Consider the following 22,074-nt stretch of genomic DNA (forward strand, 5'->3'; position numbering starts at 1 on the left):
ATCACCACACACTTAAATATTTACACTCTAATGTCCTGTTTAATGTTAAAAACCCTGTTCTAGTTTTGAATTTTATACTGTTAGTAGTGCTTATTATTAAATTAGCTAAAAATCCTATAATTCACCGTATTAACAAATTTTATTTGAGTACTTTCACAATTTTTACTTTTTTTTGACATATTTCTTTACGCGTTATAATCATTTTCTGCTTCCTTTGCTTTTTGGATTTTCTTTGGGAAACTGCATCGATTTATTCTCTTTCGTTTTTGGTCTTGATCTCTGTTGTTTTAAAATGCTACGTTAATTATCGAATATTGTTTTGTAAGAGGTCGTTGTTCGAAAATTGACTTACCTGTTGTTCAATTTTGTCAGCGGCCTTTTCACACATGGATTTCAAGGATGATTGCGGAGGCTGGTAGTCGTTGAGGCCGAACGTATTGTCGTCCATCGCGTCAAGGATTTGCAGTTTGTTCGCCACGTCGCAAGCTGTAGATTTGATCGTTTTTTAAGTTAAAACTAAAAACTGTTAAAAGAGTTTATTCGAGTATTTTTACCTTTAATACTGGCCATGCCTTCGGCGGTGGCGATTCGGCCGAGCTCCTTCGCCAGACCTTGGCCCTTCGTGACAGTTCCGGGGCATTTGCACTTGTCGCAGCGTTGCACAATCGCGTCGGTGGCTATGCTGACGCCTTGGTGAACTTCGGCCAATTCGCCGAGATCGCACTCCTAAAATATTTCGACAAAATCTCATGTTTAATTAAAAACTAGACATTAAACAAAAATATAATAAAAGTCCAATATACCTCATATCCAAATTGCATGATTTTCTTCAATATTCTGTTTACTTTGGTATCCGGTGGCTCCATAGCTGAAATAATTAATCATTCTTATAAATTTCTCTAAATTATATAAGTAATAGTTTCAATTGAATTAACCTTTGAGCGTTTCAAGTAGTTGTTTGAGTTTGCAAAGTTGTTGTTTATATAAGTCACCCTCTTTCTCTAGATATTGTATTCTGCTGTTTAGTGCTTGAACTTTGTTCTGTTCGGAGGTCAAGAGACCGTTGAGTCGCTCCAGTTCGATTAAGCTCTCCCGTCCTAGTTGCTGGAGCTCTTGGAGTTTCCTGTTCAACTCCTGCTTCGAGTTCTTCAGATCCTGGATGTGCTCTTTGAGCTTCTTGATCTCGTTCCTCAGGGCGTCGTTCAGCCGTTCGCGAGCCGCCAGCTGCTGCTCCAAAGACTCCTTCTGTTTTATGATGCTGTTCAGATCGTCTTTGACCAGCTTCAGGTCTTCTTCGAGCCCTTCGCACAGGACGTTCTTCTTCGCCAGACACTCTTCGAGCTGTCGTTTCGCGTTTGACAGAGCCTCGTTTTTGGCCCTGAGAATGTCCAATTCTCTCTGGTTGTTTGTCAGTTTTTTGCATGTCGTGTTTAGATCTCTCTCCAAATGTGCTTTCGCTTTTTCTAATTCTTTCAGACGCTTGCATAGTTTTATCACTTCTTCATTGGAATCTTTGTTATCGCTCATGAGAGCTTCTATCTGTTCTCTGCTGTCTCTTAATTCCTTTTCGAGACTCAACATCTGTTTGTTTAAAGAGTCGACTTCTAATTGCAGTTCACGCACTTTCATCTGTTCGTTTTCTAGCTGCATTTTAAACTTATCTTTTTCTTTTTTCGTGTCTGACAACTCTTTCTTCGACTTCACCAATTCTGCTTTTGTGTCTTTGAGATCGTTTTTAAGCACTTTCATTTCACTGACGAGAGTCTGGATATTCGCCTTTAGCTCGATTATATTCTTGTTCGCTCTCGCCAGTTCTTCTTCCGCTAGTTTCGCCCTGGTTTTCGTGGATTCAAACTGATCCCGCAATTTCATCACCTCTTCCTTCAGAGCGTCGAGTTCTTCTTTCAGCGCTTCATTTTCTTCTCGCAAACGTTCTTCGTCACCTTTTTCTTCTTCTTCGTCGAGGATTCCGTCTAAGCCAGCCAAGGAAACTTTCTTTTTGTCTTCGGATTCCTTTCTTCTCAGCTGTTCCTTCGTCTTCGCGAGTTCGGACGACAAAGCGTTGATCTCGGCTAAGCCGTCTTTAATTTTTTTTGTCAGGTCGTTTATGTTTCTCTTTAAAGCTTCCGTTTTGCATTTTTCGTTTTCCAAAGCCCCTTCCGCCTTGGCCAATTTTTTGGTCAATTCCTCAATTTCCTTTTTAAGTCTTTCCATTTCCGATTCAGCCGCTCTTCTCTTGATATTTTCCTCATCGGCTTTGTTTTTCAAGTCGTCAACTTTATTTTTGCACTCTTCGATCTCTTTTAAGGCCGAATCCAGTTCCTCTTTCGTAGCTTTCAAGTTTTCTTTACACTTGTCCAAATGGCGCAATTCGTCTTGACATTTTCTCAGATCTTCTTTTAGCCTCTTGTTTTCCCTCAAAGTGTTTTTCAGCTCTTCTTCCAATTGGAGTTTAACAAGTTCGATGCCGTTTTTCTCGTCGTCCGACAATTTGGACATCTTGGCGATTCTGTCTTGCTGATCTATGGTCTTTTTCATTCCGTCGGTCAGGTCTTGGATTTTTTTCAGCGCGTCTCTGAGTTTGTTTTTCAAGTCGTCGTTCTCTTCTTTTAAGAATCCCTTGTCGTCTTTCGCACGTTCCAGGTCTCTCTCCAGCCCCGCTCTAATCTGCTCGAGGCCTTTATTCTGGGTTCTCAGTTCGTTCAGTTGCAGTGACATTTCGTTAAATTTTTCCTGCAACTTTTGACACTTATCCTCTAGCCTGTTCATTTCCAATTTCATTTTATTTAAAGTATCTTGGCAGATTTGCAATTGCTTCTCTACGGTTTCTTTGTCGCCTTTTAGTTTGTCTATTTCTTTTCTCAAACTGCTTACCAGTTGCTCGAGATCCCGGTTTTTCTGTGACAACTGTCCATTCTCTAATTTCTGTTTGTACAATAGATCGTTCGACTGGTTTAACTGCATCTCTAAAGTTTTGTTTTTTTGCAACAAGTCGCTTACTTGACCCTGAAGGTTGTTAACATCGTTAAGCGCTCTCTCCAGTTTCAATTCCATATTTTCAAACTGAGACTCCAGCATTTCGATTCGAGATTTTTGCTCTCTGAGCTTGCCTTCGTACGCGTTGACTATTTGATTCATTTGGTCTTTCACTTTTCTCAGTTCGTTTTCTAAGGCTTCTTTGTTCCAGCTTGCACTCTGGAGCTCTTGACAGCAGGCCTGCAAGCGGTTGTGCAGTTCCGCGACTTTCCCTTTTAGAACGTCCCGCTCTGCACAACAGTGGTTGAATTCTCCTTGCAGACCTTCCAATTGCTTTTGAAGGTTGTGCAAATCCTTTTGTGTCTTTTCGTGATCGCGTCTTTCCTTTTCATAACGCATATCTGCTTGTTCGATATTCTTCCTGGCTCTTTCCAAATCATTCAGAGCTTGTGCGTAGTCCGACTCTAAATCTTTGTGCTGTTTTCTCAGATCGCTAAGGTCTCTTTCCAATTCGTTTTTCTTTCTGTTCAACGCGTCGATAGCTGAATTCGCGTTTTCGTTTTTCTCTCTCAGTCTCTCCAACTCCGCCAAAGCTTCGTTGTAACATTTCGAGATTTCCTCCAGTTGGTTTTTCGTGTCTTCCATTTCTTCGAGTAAATTGGAAAGTTCGTTTTTCAATTGCATCTGCTTGTCAGCATCGCCTTTGCACTTCTTTTCTAGGCTATCCTTTGCCGCTCTCAGCCCCGCCAACTCGAGTTGTTTGTTCTCGTTGTCTTTCTTCAGCCTGTTTAACTCGTCCGTGGCTTGTCGCCAATCCTTTTCAAGCTCGTTGAACCTGCTGTTACAACCCGCGAGTTCGCTGCGAAGTCGATCCACCTCGTCCTTCAAGGAGGTCATTTCGTTCAGAGCTGCCGACAACTGCGAGTCACCTCCCGCCTTCATTCGGTTCGCTTCTTGCAAGTTGTTCTTCGCGTTGTCCAACTCCCGCAGCAGAGTGTCGTTTTCCTGTTTGAAGTTACTCAATTTCCTTTCTGCCTCGGCCAGCTTCCTCTTCAGGTTTTCCATTTCATTGAGGCATTTTTCGAGTTCCGATTGCTTCAGCCTCATAGCGTTAGTGCAGTCGTCTAGGCTCTTCTCGAGGCCGTTACCCCTGCTCAAAAGGTCCTCGTTCTGAGACTTCAGCTTCGGCAATTCGTTCTTCAAGCATTCGTTTTCGGCTTCCATCATTTTCAACGCAGCTTGCATCGATTCGATCTTTTTCTGATTTTCGTTGTTCAACTTCTGCAAATTGTCTAAACGATCCTTTAACCTGTAACAGAAGCACGGTGGACGTTGAGAAAAAGGTAAATTGTAGTGTACAATAGGAATTTTTCAACCCATCCCATATTTTACTTACGGTACAATTCTATGACTCATTCATAATACACATAAATTTACTTTTAAATGTTATAATCTAGACATATCTATGACATATAGACATGTCGTTCCCGAGTACTCGTCGTCACAAGACTAGAGGATCTTTAGCGTCCGCACCTGGCCTATTCGGCCTTATCGAACGTTTTGATTCTCAAGATGAGAGCTGACGCAACTCCGCATACGACGGAAGAGTGTTACCGCCGCAGCATTGGTGTAGAGGCGTCCCAGCCCATAAGGACCAAAACAACCTCGCTCTCCGCTTGTCCACTCCGAATGGTCGGGCCCGCATTGTGCATCGTGTCGTATGCCGCGCCCAAAGGGCTGACAAGCCGAAATACATCAGCCTGCTCTCCCGCGCACTCCCTAGATGGAGAAGGCCACTGTATCTCCCAGAGTATTGGGGCTTCCCCAGCGTAGAAACTTCCGGACCCGCCCCGGCCGCGGTTTAGTTTTAAGTGAAATTGCTAACCACCCTCTAGATGAGCACCGCCTACGGTAAAAATCTCCTTTCGAGCTCAGCCTACACCTGCCATGCGCAGTCGAGGGTCGCCATAGGCTCAGCCTAGGTGGTCCGATCCTTCGCTTCCCCAAGGGTACCACGCCGGTTATACGCATAACAAGTTCATAGACACTAAAAAGCAAATGTGCTAATTTTTTTATTTTTTTTGTTACAAGGGCTCACAACAACAGGTCATATCCCCCCGGGGAGCCGGTGTTTTTGAAAAGCAAAAGCCCACTTGTAAATATGTCGAGTTCTGGATTCGAACCCGGAACCTTTACCTTACAGTGATGAACGCCGTATCAGTGCCAAAACCGTTGCGGTCACCGACGCTCCTTAGATGTGCTAATTCTTAGAGGGTTCAGTCATGAAGTTTTTTTTTTAAACTACGAGCTTATATGAACCGTTGGGGTGCTGGTGTTTTTGAAAAAAAAAAGCCTGTAAGTATGTCGAGTTCAGGGCTACTGGGTTCGAACACGGGACCTTTACATTACAGTGACGAGCGCTGTGTCAACGCCTAAACCGTTACGGCCACCAAAGCCCTCGAAGACTATAGTTTAAGTATTAACAATGAGGAGTACTTACTTCCGTATCTCATCTTCTGCTGCAAGCAGGTCATGTTCTGTCTTGTTTTTAGCTAACACAAGACTGTTGTTTTCTTGGCTCAGCTTCTTCATATCGTTGTTCAACCTAGATATTTCATTTTTCAATGAGTCTATCTGTTTTAGAAGGTTGTCAATCTCGTTCTTCCCCTTATTTATTTTCTCCTTGAGCTCTTCGTTTTCTCCTTGAAGGAGGACATTAGTTCGGTTGGCGTCCCTGAGATTGTTTTCCAGACACTCCTTGCAATTTTTCATATCTTCTCCAAACTGTCTTGACTTGTGCAGAGCGTCTTTCGTCGCGTGGAGTTCGTCCTCAAGTTCTTTCAATTGTCTGATAAGCTCGTCGTTCCTGTTGCACGCCTCTCCGTAAAGCGAACAGGCTTTTTCAAGTTTCTCTTTGGTCAGTTTCAGTTCGTCTTCTAAATCGCTTATCTTTCTGTCTTTGCTTTGGATCGTAGACCGTAGCGTTTCAATGTCCTGTTTTAACGATCTGATTTCTAAGTGTGCGGCGTTTAGTTGCCCTCGAGTCATATTCAGCTCGTCGTTCAATGCCGCCATGTCCTGTTTGGCCTTAGCCAACTCGTCTTTTAATATTGATTTTTCTCTGCAATGCATATCGTTCGTGTTCCTTTCTTCTTCCAACAAATGTTTCGTCTTATCCAATTCATCCTTCAACCGTTTCATTTCTAATTGCAATGTTTGGTTCGCTTCGTGCTGTTTTTTCAGTTGGTCATTTAAACACTCGATTTGTTGGTTTACTTTATTCGCGAAATCGCAGGACTCTGCGAGGTTTCTCTCAAGACATTCTATTATATTATTTTTATCCTGGAGCATTTTTTTAAAAAGTTCGAGCTCCTTTTCTTTATCGCAGAGTAATTCGTGCATTTGTTTAATATCGTTTTCCCTGTTTTTGACCTCGTCTTGTGTATTTCTCAATTGGTTTTCCAAGCCGGATATCTGTTTCTTCAGTTCTTCAGTCAAACACTTGAGCAACTCTTTTTCCCGTATCTCGTTCAACATTTTGTTCGCCTCGATGCTCTGCTTTGATATTATGTTATTAGCATCGATAGCTTCTGTTGAAAGTTTTTCTATTTCGCCGTTTAGCTTGTTTATCATATCGTTTAAACTTTTTATCTCGTTTCTGAGATTATCGTTGTCATTTTCGGCTTTTGCTAGTCTGTCCTGAAGGCTTGAGATCGACATCTCTTTTCTCATCAATTCGTTTTTGTTCTCGTTAGACAATTTTCTATAGTAATCGAGATCTACGAGATCTTTTTTCATTTCGTCGCTGGATTTTCTCAACTTTTGCAGCTCGTCTTGAGCGGCTTTACCCATGGCTTGCTCTCTCTGAAGCTTGCCCTTCGATTCTCCGAGAAGGACGGCTAAGCGTTCCAACTCGTCCGTCGCCGCCCGTACCTGCTCCTGGTGGTTCCTGATGTCTTCTTTCAGCTGGTCCTTCTCTGTTTGCATGCGCTCTAATTCCTCTTTCTTCTGTTTGTAGTCGTCCATAAGCGCTCGAAGAGCGTCTCTAGTCGTATTGACCGCCCTGGTCATGTAGTCGTGCGCCGCTTCGTCTCCAGAGCCCTTCTTCTCGGCGGACAACATCGCAGCTTCGTTCAGCTTTTCTATCCTTTCGAGCTCTTCTTGCTTCTTTTTCAGCCGTTCCTGCAATTCCGCTTCTGAATTGGACATCAAGCCGACCAGATCCTTGAAGTATTCCTTGTTGTCCGTAAGGTACATTATGTTCTTCTTGAGCTCTTCACGGACCTTCTCCAACTCGGAAATCAATTCTTTGGCGTCTTTCAATTCTCCTTTGCATTTGAGAAGCTCGTCCGTTCGTTCCTTCAGGGACATCCTGATTTCTTGTAAAGCATCTCTCAATACTTCCTAAATACAACGAAAAATGATTAATTTTGCTAAATGTTTCAATTTTGTTATGAAGTACCGACCTGCTTTTCATCAGTACTCGATGCCATGTGTTCGATCTTGTTCGTTAACTGCTGAATCTCGTCTTCTTGATCCGCAAGCAGAGCTTTGCACGAGATGAGCTCGCTTTCAATATCTTTACTATCAGAGATGGCTTGTCGATACTGCCTTTCTTTCACTCTGAACATCTTCGCCTCTTTCTCCATTTCCTCGTAGTCTTGCAATTTCTGCATTGTTTCTTCGTAATCCATTTCCATCTGGAAAGACTTCCGATATCAATCAAATCTAAGTGTGAATATTTAACACTTACAGCTTTTAGTTTCGCCATTTCTTTTCTCAGCCGTTGATTTTCATTTTGGGCGTCATCGTATTTTTTAAACATCCTGTCTAACAGTTCGCTCATTTCGTCTTGATGTTTCAAGCTAATTAGAAACATTATTATTATATCATGTTGTTGATCTTTCCTTAAATTAATCACTCACCGTTGCTGGAGGCAAGTATTTTCTTCTTTTAGTTGTTGCAATTCGTCGATTTGGCTCGAGAACCTCTGCTTTTCTAACTCTCTGCCTTCCAGCATGGAGGTGTAGTATTGGTGTTGTTCGCACAACTCTTTTATCTGGCATCTCAAGTTTCGGACTTCTTCGTTATGAATTATCGGCTCGTACGGGTCGTCATCGGGGTATATCTTCATTTTCAGCCTGGCTTCGGACTCCGTGATGGACAAGGACCGTGATGAAAGCCGCCTTTTGACCTCTTCGTTGTCTCTCGCTCTAAGAGTAGCGGCATACCCGCCTAAATCGGCCTGAGAGATAAATCAAATTTGTAAAAATGGTCAAACTTGTAAAAGGTTTCAGAATTTCGAGTGGTACCTGGTTGGCCACCATTTCCAGCAGATCGTCTAAAGGTATATAATTTCCAAACGTGGTTTTCTGTAAAACATTTACTTTTTTTATTAAAAGTTTTCATTTTAACCGTCAAAAAACAAAGTCCTTAAATATTCAACATATTGAATAACATATAACAATAATTGTTTATCATAGCACCTCACTGAATGACCATATTCACCTTGCTAAGAGGAATTCAACATCTATTGAATCAATATCTAAACTTTCATTATCTTAGTCTCATCTAGTACTACCAGACCAATTTTAGACCTATTCCAATGAGAAATGAGGAGTCTGAAACATTTTTCTTTTCTTCGGAGTCACCCACCTCTACTGTCCACAGGGTCCTGATGCAATCCTCATAAAGAAAGGAGTGAAGTGAGATTGGCCACAATGTAGATGTCACTATTTTGAAAGGCTGACTTTTTTACTTTTATGGGAGGGAGTGTGAAACGTTTGTATTTTGAGTTCTCTCATGTTATGTCTAAAGAGAGGGCTTGACCACAGTGTAGAAATTATTAAATTGATTAATAATTGTTTGTAGGGGGTCGGAAACTTGGCTTTTTTCATGGTTTGGTTTTTTGAGATATCATACTTGTTTGTTCGCTTCAGCATCGTGCACATCGTCTTGGTTCTGATATATGATCTACCTTTCTGCCAAATTTCACGTTTCTGCTTATACAGGAAGTGCCTTATAATTTTAACGATGAGTCTACCTAATGTGGCACGAATTTCAGATTTGTCAGATTCTTACCTTTATTTATAATCCATTATATTTCGTGGTCCGATTGACCAAATAACCTCTTTCAATTAATTAATCTTTTTATGTAAGGTATTGGTTGAAATGAAAAAGTTAGTGTCACGAGCGGGATTCGAACTCATCTTATCCGAAGGTCGTGGGTTCGAATTCCGCTCGTGACACTAACTTTTTCATTTGAACCAATACCTTACATCAAAAGATTAATTAATTGAAAAAATTTATTTATAGTATAAGACCAAACATCACATTTCTACTTGTACGGGAACTGCCTTATAATTTCGATGACGAAATTACCTCCTCCTCCCCCTAAAGCGGTACCTATTTTGAGACAATTGCAATTTTCAGATTTTTTCTTTACTTGCTGTAAAATCTTTTTTTTACCGAATTTCGTTTCTAGCTATTAGAGCAGTTCCTTATAATTTTGAAGATCAGTGAGCCAGTCAGTAAGAAAAATGCAAATTTTGAAATTATCCCCTTTCGAAAAGGCTAAATGCTTACATTTTTACAAAGTCTTAAGCGATCTAAGTACAATTTATTTCAAATTTCAAAACCCCACCTTAATAGGAAGCAGAGATATGAGGGTGAGAAAAAAAGGGTCGATTGGTTCGAGTAAAGGTACCATGGCAGCTTGCTAGAACTTGACCTGCCCAATCGACTTTGTATTTTAGAAATAGAGAAAGTTTCTTTTAAGGACGAGGAAATCCCTTTTGTTACAAGCGTACCTGAAAACAAGCAATTTGATGGGTTTTGCTACCACTTCTAGTTTATAAACCTAAAAAGGTAGACACCATGCTTATCTATTTTATAAAGGATATAAAGTACATAGAGAACATCAATAAAATCTACAAAAAAATATCTAATTTTTATATATTTTTTATACCACAATCATATAAAATTGTCAGCATAAATAAAAGTCTTAAGCTAGATTTATGTTTTTGTCCGAATAGTCTCCCTCTGTCTAATTAATCTAACCTGTAACTAGGTATTATAAGATTTATTACTGGACAAATTGGACGTACGCTCGTTCATTCTAATTAATTATAAAACTTCCCGTCCAATCTCGATTATTTGCCCCCTGAACCACTTGCGTATGAATTAAGTCACAAGTGAAGTTCATAGGTAATTTTTTTATTGTTTATATCCCAGAATTTAAAAATGTACGAATTTATTACGTGAAAATTGTTCATCTCTCGGTTATTTATTAATTAATTAAACATTTGACCGTTCAATCTTGTTTATTTTTATTTAGAAATCGTGAGATGCGGTCTGGTGTGATGCAGGTTTCAGAAAAACATTTTCTTTATCGTGCCAACGTTTCGATCTTTATTGAGATCATCTTCAGGGCCTGGGATTTACAAACATTGTTTACATTTAACAAATACATTTTGGATGTGGACAAGTGAATTTATACAATGCAATTCACTTTTCCACATCCAAAATGTATTTGTTAAATGTAAACTATGTTTGTAAATCCCAGGCCCTGAAGATGATCTCAATAAAGATCGAAACGTTGGCACGATAAAGAAAATGTTTTTATGAACCCTACATCATACCAGACCGCATCTCACGATTTCTAAATAATTATCGATTAACGGTCACTAATCACCACACATTCCTTGTTTATTTTCTCACAATTGAACTTCCATTCCAAGTATAACATTTTAGTAGAAAAAGTATGTGTGAAATTTAAATTTAAACTCTTTTTTGGACTTGAAACTATAGTATTTATATATAAATTATATAGTATTTATAGAGAAAAATTAGAAATTTATTAATTAATTAAACATTTGACTTTCTAATCTTGCTTATTTTCTTAACAATGGAAATCCATTTCAGCTATAACATTTTAAATTCACTAATTTCGTGGTCCGCTTGACCAATTAAATCATTACAATTAATTAAGGTTTTTAGTTGAGATGAAAAAAGTTAATGGCACGAGCGGGATTCGAACCCACGATCTTCGGCTAGATAAGCCGCTGCTCTACCACTTGAGCTATCGTGACCTCGATCCACTCGGACATCAACTTCCTATCTCAACCCCACCTTATGAGTTTTCCCTCCTTTTGCCATATTTCAAATGTCGTGTAATTCGTCGTGTGACGAAGACAAAATATGTTCGTAAAAAAATAAATAAATATTACTTATATAATTATTATTCGGAGGATCGTGAGATACGGTCTGTTGTGACGTAGGTTTTAGAAAAACATTTTCTTTATCGTGCCAACGTTTCGATCTTTATTGAGATCATCTTCAGGTCGCAAAGTGTTTGTTTTCTGCGTAATTGTGTCATTCTTGTGTGTCGTGTTGAGATTATGTATATACAAATTATTTATCACAGAATCGCTTTTATGCGTTTATGCTTCCATTGAATCTGGTTGTCGTACTATCCTACGATCTGCTGAAAAGATTTTTGCTGGAGGCAAACTTACAATAAAATTTTTTGGTGTCGGTTTTCACCGTGGAGTTGCTCCAGCCTGGTCCGCCTGCGAGATGATGTCACTAGCCTTAAAAAAACTTGTTCTGCATTCTTTGAATATTTAGCATATTTGATTTGCAGTTGAGACTCCATAACATGCATATAATAGCATGGGTTTGACAACCGGATTATAAATAAGGCGGTTGTTGCATACTGACATCCCGGATTAAAAGTGAGATTTAAATTTTTGAACTTGAAAATATATTATTTATGCAGAAAAAATTACAAATTATAATTAATTAAACATATTGCCCTCCGATTTCTTTCGAATTTCAGCTTTCATTTCGACTACAATAATTTAAGTGAAAAACTCTACGTCAAATTAATTACGTAATCATTCTGTAACTTAAACAATATTATAAATTAAAGACCTAAAATATTTATTAATGAGTAACTTTTCTAAAAGCAAACTCGCTTTTCAGCGAGACGGCGTTTTCTGGTTTTAGACAAGAGCTGCGTTATCCCTCTTAATTCCAAAGTATGCCGCATCGATCATAATTTATCATCGTTGTCCGCCTCGTCCCACTTGTTATAAATTTTACTCGTTTTATTTCAAGCCTTCAGAAAATCGAAATTTTGAACATTATTTTTTAACTCAGACCATTCTAAACTCGTTAGAGATAACGAGGATAATGATTTAAATTACAAACTTTAGCCAATTAGATTTTTTAATTTTTTTTTTTTATAGGATGTATTAATATGTATGTTTTTTTCTGGTCAAATACTTCAATGGTCAATACTACAGCCGATGAATGCAAGTTAAGAGAATCCGGTCAACGCGGGCACTGCATACAATATAAGTGATTAAGTCGTTCGTGATGAGGTCTCGAGGCCATCGTTTAAGGTGAAGTGGCGGATTTTCAGGATGGAAAAGAGTCAATAATTCTTGGGCAGAAGGTTAGGATAGATCTAATCTTGTGGAACTTTTCCTTCGTGGAGAAGAGGAACTTGGTTGTCGTTGTGGTTAGTGAGGTTAGTGGCGTAGTTAGCTTTGACAATGTCTGAGGAATTATGATTGGAAAAATTGACGAGACCCCACAGTTCCACTCCGAAATTCCAGTGTGGTCACAGTAATGTTTTGTGTAAAATTAGTCTAGACGTCACTCTGCTGTCTAGAAATAGTCCTAAATATCTACCTTGTGTAGAACGTTTATTTAATGCACAATGGGTACATTTTTTCTTCATTCAGTCTTGTCCTCTACTTTTATCCCTAGTCTGATACTCTGATAAGCTCAAGGTGTTCCGTTGGGATGTTGCTTGGAATAGGATTCGGGTAAGAAGACAAAATGCGATATCATCCGCATAGTGTTGGGATGTTCATCAGACTAGGACCAAGTATGCTTCCTGGACGGATGTATTGGTCTGATATCTCAGTATTCGTTGCCACAGTTCACTCTGAAGATCATGTTCAATTTAAGGTAATAAGGGATTGGTAGGAAGCAATAAAGGATGCCTAGGTTTCTGACCTATCGAAAGCCTGGGCCACGCTCTGGTATCAACAACTCTCAAACCTTGTTATATCATGAAATGACTTCAGTTGAGACGAAAGCCAATTAGGTGAGTTTTATGTGAATCAAGGATAGGTATTAAACGTTTTAAAATGTGTCTTTCGATGATTTTGGTCAATATAAGAAGAAGGCTGATAGGTCTGTAGGAGGATATGTGGCTGGGAGGTTTCTGAACTACAGAAGGATGGAAAGATTTGAGAGGCATATGAGAAGGATGTGGTATACCAAGGTTTACATGAGGTGCATCATTTACATCTGAATGAGAACTAAAAACTTGGATCCTTAATAGGTTGCGAGAAGATTTTATTTGCCTTTGTCGCGTCTGGCCCAGGTTCCCTTAAGTAAAAGGGCGTTGGAAATCGACTGAGTGATAATTTCATAGTTTTTTTTTTCTCCAATTGCGGATGCGAATTAGAGGTTGTTGTCATGATTGGAGCGAGTGGAAGTCATATCAAGGCATTTATTGTACTGTTCGCAGAAGAAGAGAACTGGTTCGAAGCTTCTTTTATCGGAAGAATAATTGGATTGTTGCCAACGCCTTTTAATTTTTAATAATTCAAACATTTGAAAAATTCAATATTCAAGACATTTGAAAAATGGCAAAAAGGAGGGAAGATTCGAAAGGTTGGGTTGAGAGGGAGGTTGGTGTCCGAGTGGATGAAGTCACGATAGCTCAAGTGGTAGAGCAGCCGCGTATTTAGCCGTGAAGGTCGTGGGTTCGAATCCCGCTCGTGACACTGACTTTTTTTATATCAGCCAATACCTTACATAAAGATTAATTGAAAGAGATTATTCAAACATTTGATCATGGTCGTAAGTTGAAAATATAAGATTTGTGATGTATAAATTTTTAAATTTTATTTTCATTGTGAGATATATTGGGGGTCTGCAAGTTATAAAACTGAAGTTATGCGTTTCTGGTGATGCTGGTTCCTCTATTCTCGCTGGTATTGGTTGGTAAGATGCGTTTTGACTTTTCGCACTCTTCAGTGGAGGGATTCTTTGGATACATTATGTGATAGATAGATAAATTGATACCTTGATCCAGCAAAGATAGGCAGACCAAAATGATCGGAAACAAGCAAACTAAAGTTATCAGAGTCGATCATTTCAACTTGAATTTGTTAGTCTGTGTTGATTAGTTTTGAAAGTTTAAAGATTTTCTATAAGCAGAGAAGAGACATTGTATAGAATTTTTATTTATTTTTAGCATCCCTTCTTATTATGGCAATAAGTTTAAGAAAAATCAGCTGAGTTTAACTAAAACCCCTCTGAGAAAAAAAAGACAGTTGACCCCAACAGACACACGTACATGTCAATTCAGTATCGACACACGTTCCTCTTTGATTTGCAGTAGACATGATTGATCAAAAATAATAATACATTTCCGTTACCGAATTATTCATGACGTCCAGCATATATTGTCTCTTGTCTTCATCGTTATTCGTCCAGCTCCTCAAGTCGGTGGCCGAGGCGGACGCTTTGAGCCTGCCATCGCTTCGTTTCCGCTGCAGCCTCCGCCCTTGAGCATCGTTGAAGACGTCGAGCTTGTGTGCGATGAACGTCGGCATCTGAAACGTAAACTCTAGAAACTTAATATAAAAAAACGTACATCAATACTAAGTAGTTGCTTACTTTGTCTAGTCGAGCGAACAAGTCAGACCTGGCTTGATTCGGAATTCATTCAAAAATGTGAAAGCATTTAGAATTGTTTAAAAAAAACTACTTAAAGAAATTCTACAAAAATCTTGTTGAAAACTACAGAACAGTATAATGGTAAATAATGACAAAACATATGTTTTGCATTAACATTTTTCTCCTATATAGCCTGATGACACATTTCTTTTTTCTTTTTTTTTCAGCACAATTTCTTAACAGATGAGAGGACCAACATGCAAGAAAACTTAAAGACACGTAATAAACAATCAAACTATCAACAATATAGTTTTATTTAAACTAGTGTAAATAATTCAGTCAAATAATTTATTTATAAAAACTATACTTAATTTGGTTGTTTTCGGACATTTTGATCTGCCCATACACGCTGTTTTGGTTTGTGGCTAAACCCAAGAAATTACGAATACTACGGTCCAAGATAAAAGTCACTTCAAATGACCCAATAAATATGTTGTATACATAAATAGAGAAATTGGTAAATAGAATGAAACAGAAAAACCATAATCATAATGTAGCCAAACCAAAACCACCACTGAAGATGCCAAAATGCCTAATATTGACAAACCAGACCATTGAGGATACCAGCATCTAGATAATTTATCTATTTATAGCACTTTCCATTTGCTTAATGTAATGAGTCGAGTTTCAACGGTTTACCGTTGTGGCCACCGATGCCCATATTGAGCATATGAAATCTCAGAAGAAGTGTGTAGAGATTAGTGACCGTTAATCGATAGTTATTCAGACATCGTGAGATGCGGTCGAGTGTGATGTAGGTTTCAGAAAAACATTTTCTTTATCGTGCCAACGTTTCGATCTTTTATTGAGATCATCTTCAGGGCTCAATAAAAGATCGAAACGTTGGCACGATAAAGAAAATGTTTTTCTGAAACCTACATCACACCCGACCGCATCTCACGATATCTGAATAACACTCAGAAGAAGATTGATCACAGCACCAGGTTCTATCTGACAATTTATCATCTACGACCTTACCCATAATAGATTATAGTGTAGCCAAAAAATAATAAGAAGATAGACATATACAATGTCTGTCTATGACACTATACATAATAGATTTTTTTTACGATGGTATTGCAACTACGAGGTTATATGAACTCTCGGAGTAGCGGTGATTTTTAAAAAATCGACCAAACTACTAGTATTTTCCGAGATTATAATGTACTTCAGCAGACCAAAGGTCAAGCAAAATCAATCTGAAAATAAGCTTTCAACAAAGGTTAAAACTTCTAATGTTATCAGCAAGGGTGTGCTAGCCAAGTTTTGCAATTAGGCTCTAAAAAACGACCAAACTACTGGCCGTATTTTCCGAGATAATAATGCATTTCGGAAGAACAATAGACCAGCAACATCAATCTGAAAATAAGCTTTCAACAAAAGTTAAAACTTCTAATGGTATCAGTAAGGGTGTGCTGACCAAGTTTTGCAATTAGGTTCTAAAAAAAAGACCAAACTTCCGGCAGTATTTTCCGAGAAAATAATGTACTTCAGCAGACAAAGGTCAAGAAAAATCAATCTGAAAATAAGCTTTCAACAAAGGTTAAAACTTCTAATGGTATCAGCAAGGGTGTGCTAGCCAAGTTTTGCAATTAGGCTCTAAAAACCGACCAAACTACTGGCCGTATTTTCCGAGATAATAATGCGTTTCGGCAGAACAATAGATCAGCAACATCAATCTGAAAATAAGCTTTCAACAAAAGTTAAAACTTCTAATGGTATCAGTAAGGGTGTGCTGACCAAGTTTTGTAATTAGGCTCTAAAAAACGACCAAACTACAGGCAGTATTTTCCGAGATAATAATGCATTTCAGCAGAACAATAGACAAGCAACATCAATCTGAAAAAAAAATCTTTCAGCAAAACTTTGTAAGCTTCAAAAAATTAGCCAAACTACGAGGCGTATTTCAGAAATAGTAATCCATTTTCGCTTAATAAAGAAAATCGATCTGCATAAAGCTTTCGTTAAACGTTTATTTTGTTCTTAAAAACTTAAAAGTTCTAACGGTATCAGGGAGTATAGGCGGACCCTATAGTTGCAACCAAACCACATGAACAATTCAACTTTCCTCAATTCAGAAAAAGAACAAAACACAACTGGCATAATGAGTTAAAAATAAATATCCAAAGAAAAGATAAATTAATCAGATAATACGAAAAACTATCCCGTGTATACTGTTTAAAGTAATGTGTTAAAAGCGAAGATAGACGGACCCAGAATGTAGATGGAGACCAAAGCCCGAGTAAAATCCGTTTTAAATAAACGAGGGAACCCCCTCCATGTTGCCAAATGTACACTGTAATGAAAACAGGAACATTTATTATCTAATTATTCCATAATTTAATAAATAAAATGACTTTGAGAGGTTTTAATGATTTTATTATAGCAACAGAAATAGTTGTTATGTAAGCAGATTTTGTAAGATTTGTTAAGCCATCGACTGATATCTGCTATCAATTTAACTTTTCCTTTGTCAACATTCAAAACAAACAAGTTACACTTCGTTGTACGTGTTCGTTTCTACAAGAGCTCCAATTAATCACTGTGACACTGCGTTTATTTGAAGTTTTTTTAGTTTCTGCAGTTTGAAGATTGACCAGGTAGCGTGCTGAAGTCACTTCATCTTCTTGAATGTCAGAAAGCCCAGTTCAATTCGAAGGGACAGCCGAAAGGAAGAAGTGGAATATGGATTACTTGGGAATCGCTTATGCAGTCATCGTCGTATCTGGTGGTGCCTTCGGGTATGCCAAGTCAAGTAAGTTCATCCCTAAACCGTACTTACAACAGATAACTATCAGTTTTGAATACAACCGCTGACAATGAATATTTAACTGTTAATCACTTTAGAATACTTTTAATCAATCAGAATTTACTCATGATCAGCACCATAGATATGACTTAGCAGAACCGCAATTATAGGTGATTCGCCTTGTTTCTCCCTTAGCCTGTTCATTAATTAATCCATGTTAAGTAGTCATTATTAATTACTTTAATTTATTATACTTTTATCGAAGGTCTTGGTTGAAAAAGTTAGTGTCACAAGCAGGATTCAAACCGGCTACGCTGCTCTAGCCACTTGAGCTATCATGACTTCTCAACCAAGACCTTAGATAAAAAGTATAAATTAAAATGTTCATTAACATTCACCTAATTAGTTTTCAATCTAAATTCCATGAATAAATGATGGCCAATAGGGTTTTGGTTCGCAAGGTACATTGTAGTCTGGTGGTTGAGGTAAACAAGTCATAACTGCGGCCTTCAGTAACAAAAACACACGCAGGCATTGGCCTTGTAGACACGGAGGAGAGTTTTGACGCGGTCTGGCAAAATGGCATCATGTACCACCAAATTGAGTATGGGTTCCCATCAAATCTAACTAAAATCGCTTACTCTTATTTAAAGGGCAAATACTCCAAGATATCCCTAAATAAGTCACTTTCACCCTTATATAAGATGGTTGTGGGTGTTCGTCAGGGGTAGATCCTTTTATTATACTAAATGTACTCCTCGGTATGAGGAAAAGTGCCACATTGCATTATATGTATCATCCTGGAGACTAAGCGTATAGTAAAGCAATTAAATCTGGCACTAAAAAAAATCAAGCATTTTGTAATAGGTGTAAATTAAGCATAAATATAACAATTAAACCTCGTTAAAAAGGATGGCACTTTTTTACAAAACGTAGACCACTCATCAATAAACAAGTAATCACAGGGGATACTATCAAACTGGGCAATAAACTAAAACACCTTGGTTTTCTGCTAGATAGCAAACATAATTTTAAAGTACAAGTTAACAAACTGGTGAGTAAAGATAAATTAGCAATCAAAACTCTCTGCTTTTCAGAGGGAATCAAATCTATGTGTAAATAATAAAATCTCTCTCTATAAAGCCATAGTCAGATCAATGCTCCTCTGTGCGTGCCCATTATGAAGCCTCACTTGTGCTTGATTCGAGCAACAGTTCCATGAGTGACACCAACCTCACGTCCGGACTACTTTGCTCTTTGTTGAAGGCAGACAATTGGTTTGCCAGTTTCCATACGTCCCCGATACATTTTTGTAAAAACTGCTAGTGGGTTAGGGTGTGCCCAGGACAATTTGGCCAATCCAGATCCGGGTGACCAGCAGAGCTCCAGTGATAAAATGTACAGGTGTGAGCTTGTCAAAACTATCAGGATTGGAGGAAAGAGGGTGTGGGTTTAATATGGCTTCGGTTCAAGATGTTAAGTTGTCAATTTCCCGAAGGTTAATGGGTGAGTTTTTAAAACTTATGAAAGGTGATACTTCATGGACTTGTTGCTTGCTTCCCAGAGTCCTCCAAAGTAGGAGCACTCTCGCAGCAGGAGGTATAAAGCTCCACTCTTACTTCATGGATTTGCAAATGGGAATAATTTTTTGAGTGGTTTCAACATTTCTCCATCATGTGTACAATTCCCACAATGCCCAATAGGCTCCCCAGAAATTCATTGCATTGTCTGAAAACTGCTTGGAACACCTCTCCTAGACACAAACCGATCAAAACAGGCTAGAAAGGCCATAAGTAGATAAATAATAGACAGCTTTGTTTACAAAAACTGAATAGATTGATATATGCTTTAGTGAAAACTGCCTTTCGTCAGTGAGAACATACTTTAAAAAGCTATTATACTCAAAATAAATTTGTAAGGCTTACTACCTCATTGCTATAGTGCATTAAACTTTCTGACCACCATGTATCCACTGAAATCCCAGAAGTAATCTTGCAGGTTTCAATAAGCACTAACCATATGTAGATCTTTAGGTAGTTACACAGGAGTAAACTGGAAGTGCAGAAGGGTGAAACACCTAATTAACAACTGTTATTAAATCCACAACCATCATTCTAGCCATTAACAAGCAAATGTACATTAATACTACCATAAGTAGTTTATGTTTGTATTTATTGTGTGCAATAAATTCAAATAGTTAACATATTCAATACCAAAGATATTTATTTATATATATGTTATGTTAAGAATTAATTTAGAGCTTTGTGGTTTTTGCATGATAATTTTTCCCACAAACTAAAAAAAGTGATAAAACCTTAATTTAGGTAAAATTAAATCTTTATGGGCAATGCTTGCATGCGGAAGTTATAGGGCCCCGCCACTATATCCTCAAAAACATTAATTTGTAATTATAACATCACTAAAATATGCACAAAAGATTAGAAAAAAAAGGAAAATGCACAGAGGGATGACCTCACATGTTTGTCAGTCTATAAACCTCCAACCTCATATATTATATAATGTGGGATAAATATAATTTTAATATTTTGTATGTATGTTTTAGTATTCAGAAATTTGAACAATAAAATCGAACGAATAAATTATGGCCAAAAGGCTTTTGGTACAAAAGATACATTGTACATTTTAGCATGATTTGGTTGGATGCCCTGCCGCATGTGACATTGGATGTGTCGTACTCTTAGATTCTTTGGATCTCTAGTAAATTTTACATTTATATAAGGTACAGGAAGACATTGACAATGAATATATAACTGTTAGTGTCCATAGAATAGTTTCAATCAAGCAGAATTTACCCTTGAGATGATCAGTGATGTGGATATGACTCAGCACAATGGATGATTTGCACTGTTCTTTATTTTGAGCATTAACATTACTCCTAACCAGTTCCCCTGTAGATTCATTGAATAAACTAAGATCAAGATGATTTTGTTACACCCAATACTTTTTGGGTTAGGTTGATGCCCTAGTGTATGAGATGTTTAGGTTTATCTTCCCTTTAGATTCTCTGGATCTCTAGTAAATTTTACATTTCTCTCTGATCCAGGAAAGCATTGGCAATGAATATTTAACAGTTAAGTTCCTTAACTTGTCTACAAAAAAAATGTAGAAGGCTAGAAGCCCTCTCTGGCACTGTAAAATCAGTTTGGTTTAACAAGGAAGGAGTCTCTCTTTTTGAATGAATATGGTTATGAATCAAGGTGCCATGCTTAGTCCTGTTATTTTTTCTCTATTTCTAAACGATTGGGAGTACTTCCTTGATGAGATTATTGCATATGCTGATGACCTAGTCATTCCTTGCAGTCCCATCTTAGCAAAGGATGATCAACCGAATAGATGACTATACCATCTTGTGAAATTAAAACTAAATCTGAACAAATCCAAGGTTAAGATTTTTAGGAATGGAAGAGGGAGTATGGAAAAAATGGTATTATCAAAATAGTGAAATAGAGGTCATATATACCTGGGTATAACCCCAAGGCTCTCATTTAAAAACATTTTCAAGCCAGAATTACCAAATTTCAACAGGGGCATTAACGTATAGCCACAATCTTTGAAAATAGAAACATCTTGTTCCACTCAAAGCTTAACTTCATCAGTGTAGTGAATTATATGGTGCTTAAATCTGGATGGCATGTAGTTTGATGAAATCGAGAAAGTGTACCACTTCTTGTTTAAAAACCTCTTGGACTCCCCCATGGACACCCTCCTCTTCATATACCTTGAATCAAACACAGTACCTAAACACACCTGGACAGTGTGACTTCTCATAAATTATCTATTAAGAGTTTACTTACTCCCAATAATAATAAAAAATGCTGTATGTAAATCAAAAATATACTTGATACTTGTAACTTTTTTTTTGCTTTTTTTGCCCATCTTCAGCAGCTCAAATAGGCTAATTACCGTTTAGTACCCATCCTTCCGATAACTTTGTTTAAATGAAGGCATCTTTCAGCAGTAATCGATTAGATTGATTTTGGATATTTTTTGGTTTTCAGAAAGTGTTCCGTCATTGGCAGCCGGATTACTTTTTGGGACGGCTATTGCATACGGAGCGTACCAGGTGTCTAGAAACCATTACCACACACCTTCTCTAATCGCTTCGTCATCACTCGGAGCACTTATGGGATATAAGTTTGCTTCATCTGGAAAAATCATGCCTGCAGGACTCTTGACGGGCATTAGGTAATTCTTTAAATTCAAACTATATATGTAATCATCTGATTCATGTTCGTTTTCAGTGTCGCCATGACTGTCAGATATGGTATCATGGCCATGATGAATAAGCCTATGAAAAATTGAGTTATACGATGGGAATATATGTTATTTTATGTTTTTAGTTTAATATATTAAAAAATCATCACTATCTCTATTTTTTATGTACCATGTATCATTTAGCATTAAATATGCAATATATATTGCATTTCAGGAATGTATTCCTTTTTTGATATTTTACAAACCAGATTCTACTCAAAAACGATATATTAAATAAAGAATAATGTGTGTGTATTAATATTACTATTTGCATATGCTTAGTTTTGAATATAATTTTTTCCCAAGGC

General features: G+C 37.8%; 2 protein-coding genes across 5 annotated transcripts; one reads left to right on the top strand and one right to left on the bottom strand.

Annotated features, from left to right (window-relative positions):
• Nucleotides 1-119: 119 nt before the first annotated feature.
• Nucleotides 120-14,866, bottom strand: LOC106664477 (putative leucine-rich repeat-containing protein DDB_G0290503). 2 transcript variants are annotated; one of them, XM_014390193.2, is made up of 12 exons: nucleotides 14,683-14,866; nucleotides 14,442-14,632; nucleotides 8,289-8,348; nucleotides 7,902-8,221; nucleotides 7,730-7,841; nucleotides 7,443-7,676; nucleotides 5,477-7,380; nucleotides 936-4,285; nucleotides 804-868; nucleotides 555-726; nucleotides 353-486; nucleotides 120-279 (listed from the first exon to the last, which is right to left on the bottom strand). In XM_014390193.2, the coding sequence occupies exons 2-12, from the start codon at nucleotides 14,616-14,618 to the stop codon at nucleotides 199-201; spliced, it is 6,609 nt and encodes a 2,202-aa protein (XP_014245679.1). In that variant the 5' UTR covers nucleotides 14,619-14,632; nucleotides 14,683-14,866; the 3' UTR covers nucleotides 120-198. The 2 variants fall into 2 exon arrangements, with proteins under 2 accessions (XP_014245679.1, XP_014245677.1); XM_014390191.2 differs by having other exon boundaries at nucleotides 14,442-14,618; nucleotides 14,683-14,840.
• LOC106664480 (transmembrane protein 14C) lies at nucleotides 14,715-21,948 on the top strand. 3 transcript variants are annotated; one of them, XM_014390200.2, is made up of 5 exons: nucleotides 14,715-14,823; nucleotides 14,910-14,961; nucleotides 17,318-17,497; nucleotides 21,511-21,697; nucleotides 21,754-21,948. In XM_014390200.2, exons 3-5 carry the CDS (start codon nucleotides 17,374-17,376, stop codon nucleotides 21,812-21,814), a joined length of 372 nt encoding a protein of 123 aa, XP_014245686.1. In that variant the 5' UTR covers nucleotides 14,715-14,823; nucleotides 14,910-14,961; nucleotides 17,318-17,373; the 3' UTR covers nucleotides 21,815-21,948. The 3 variants fall into 3 exon arrangements, with proteins under 3 accessions (XP_014245686.1, XP_014245685.1, XP_014245684.1); XM_014390199.2 differs by lacking the exons at nucleotides 14,715-14,823; nucleotides 14,910-14,961 and adding an exon at nucleotides 17,139-17,248; XM_014390198.2 differs by lacking the exons at nucleotides 14,715-14,823; nucleotides 14,910-14,961 and having other exon boundaries at nucleotides 17,206-17,497.
• Nucleotides 21,949-22,074: the final 126 nt, after the last annotated feature.

Source organism: Cimex lectularius, unplaced genomic scaffold (assembly GCF_000648675.2).
Source record: "Cimex lectularius strain Harlan isolate CLEC.00 unplaced genomic scaffold, Clec_2.1 scaffold8, whole genome shotgun sequence".
Taxonomy (NCBI): domain Eukaryota; kingdom Metazoa; phylum Arthropoda; class Insecta; order Hemiptera; family Cimicidae; genus Cimex; species Cimex lectularius.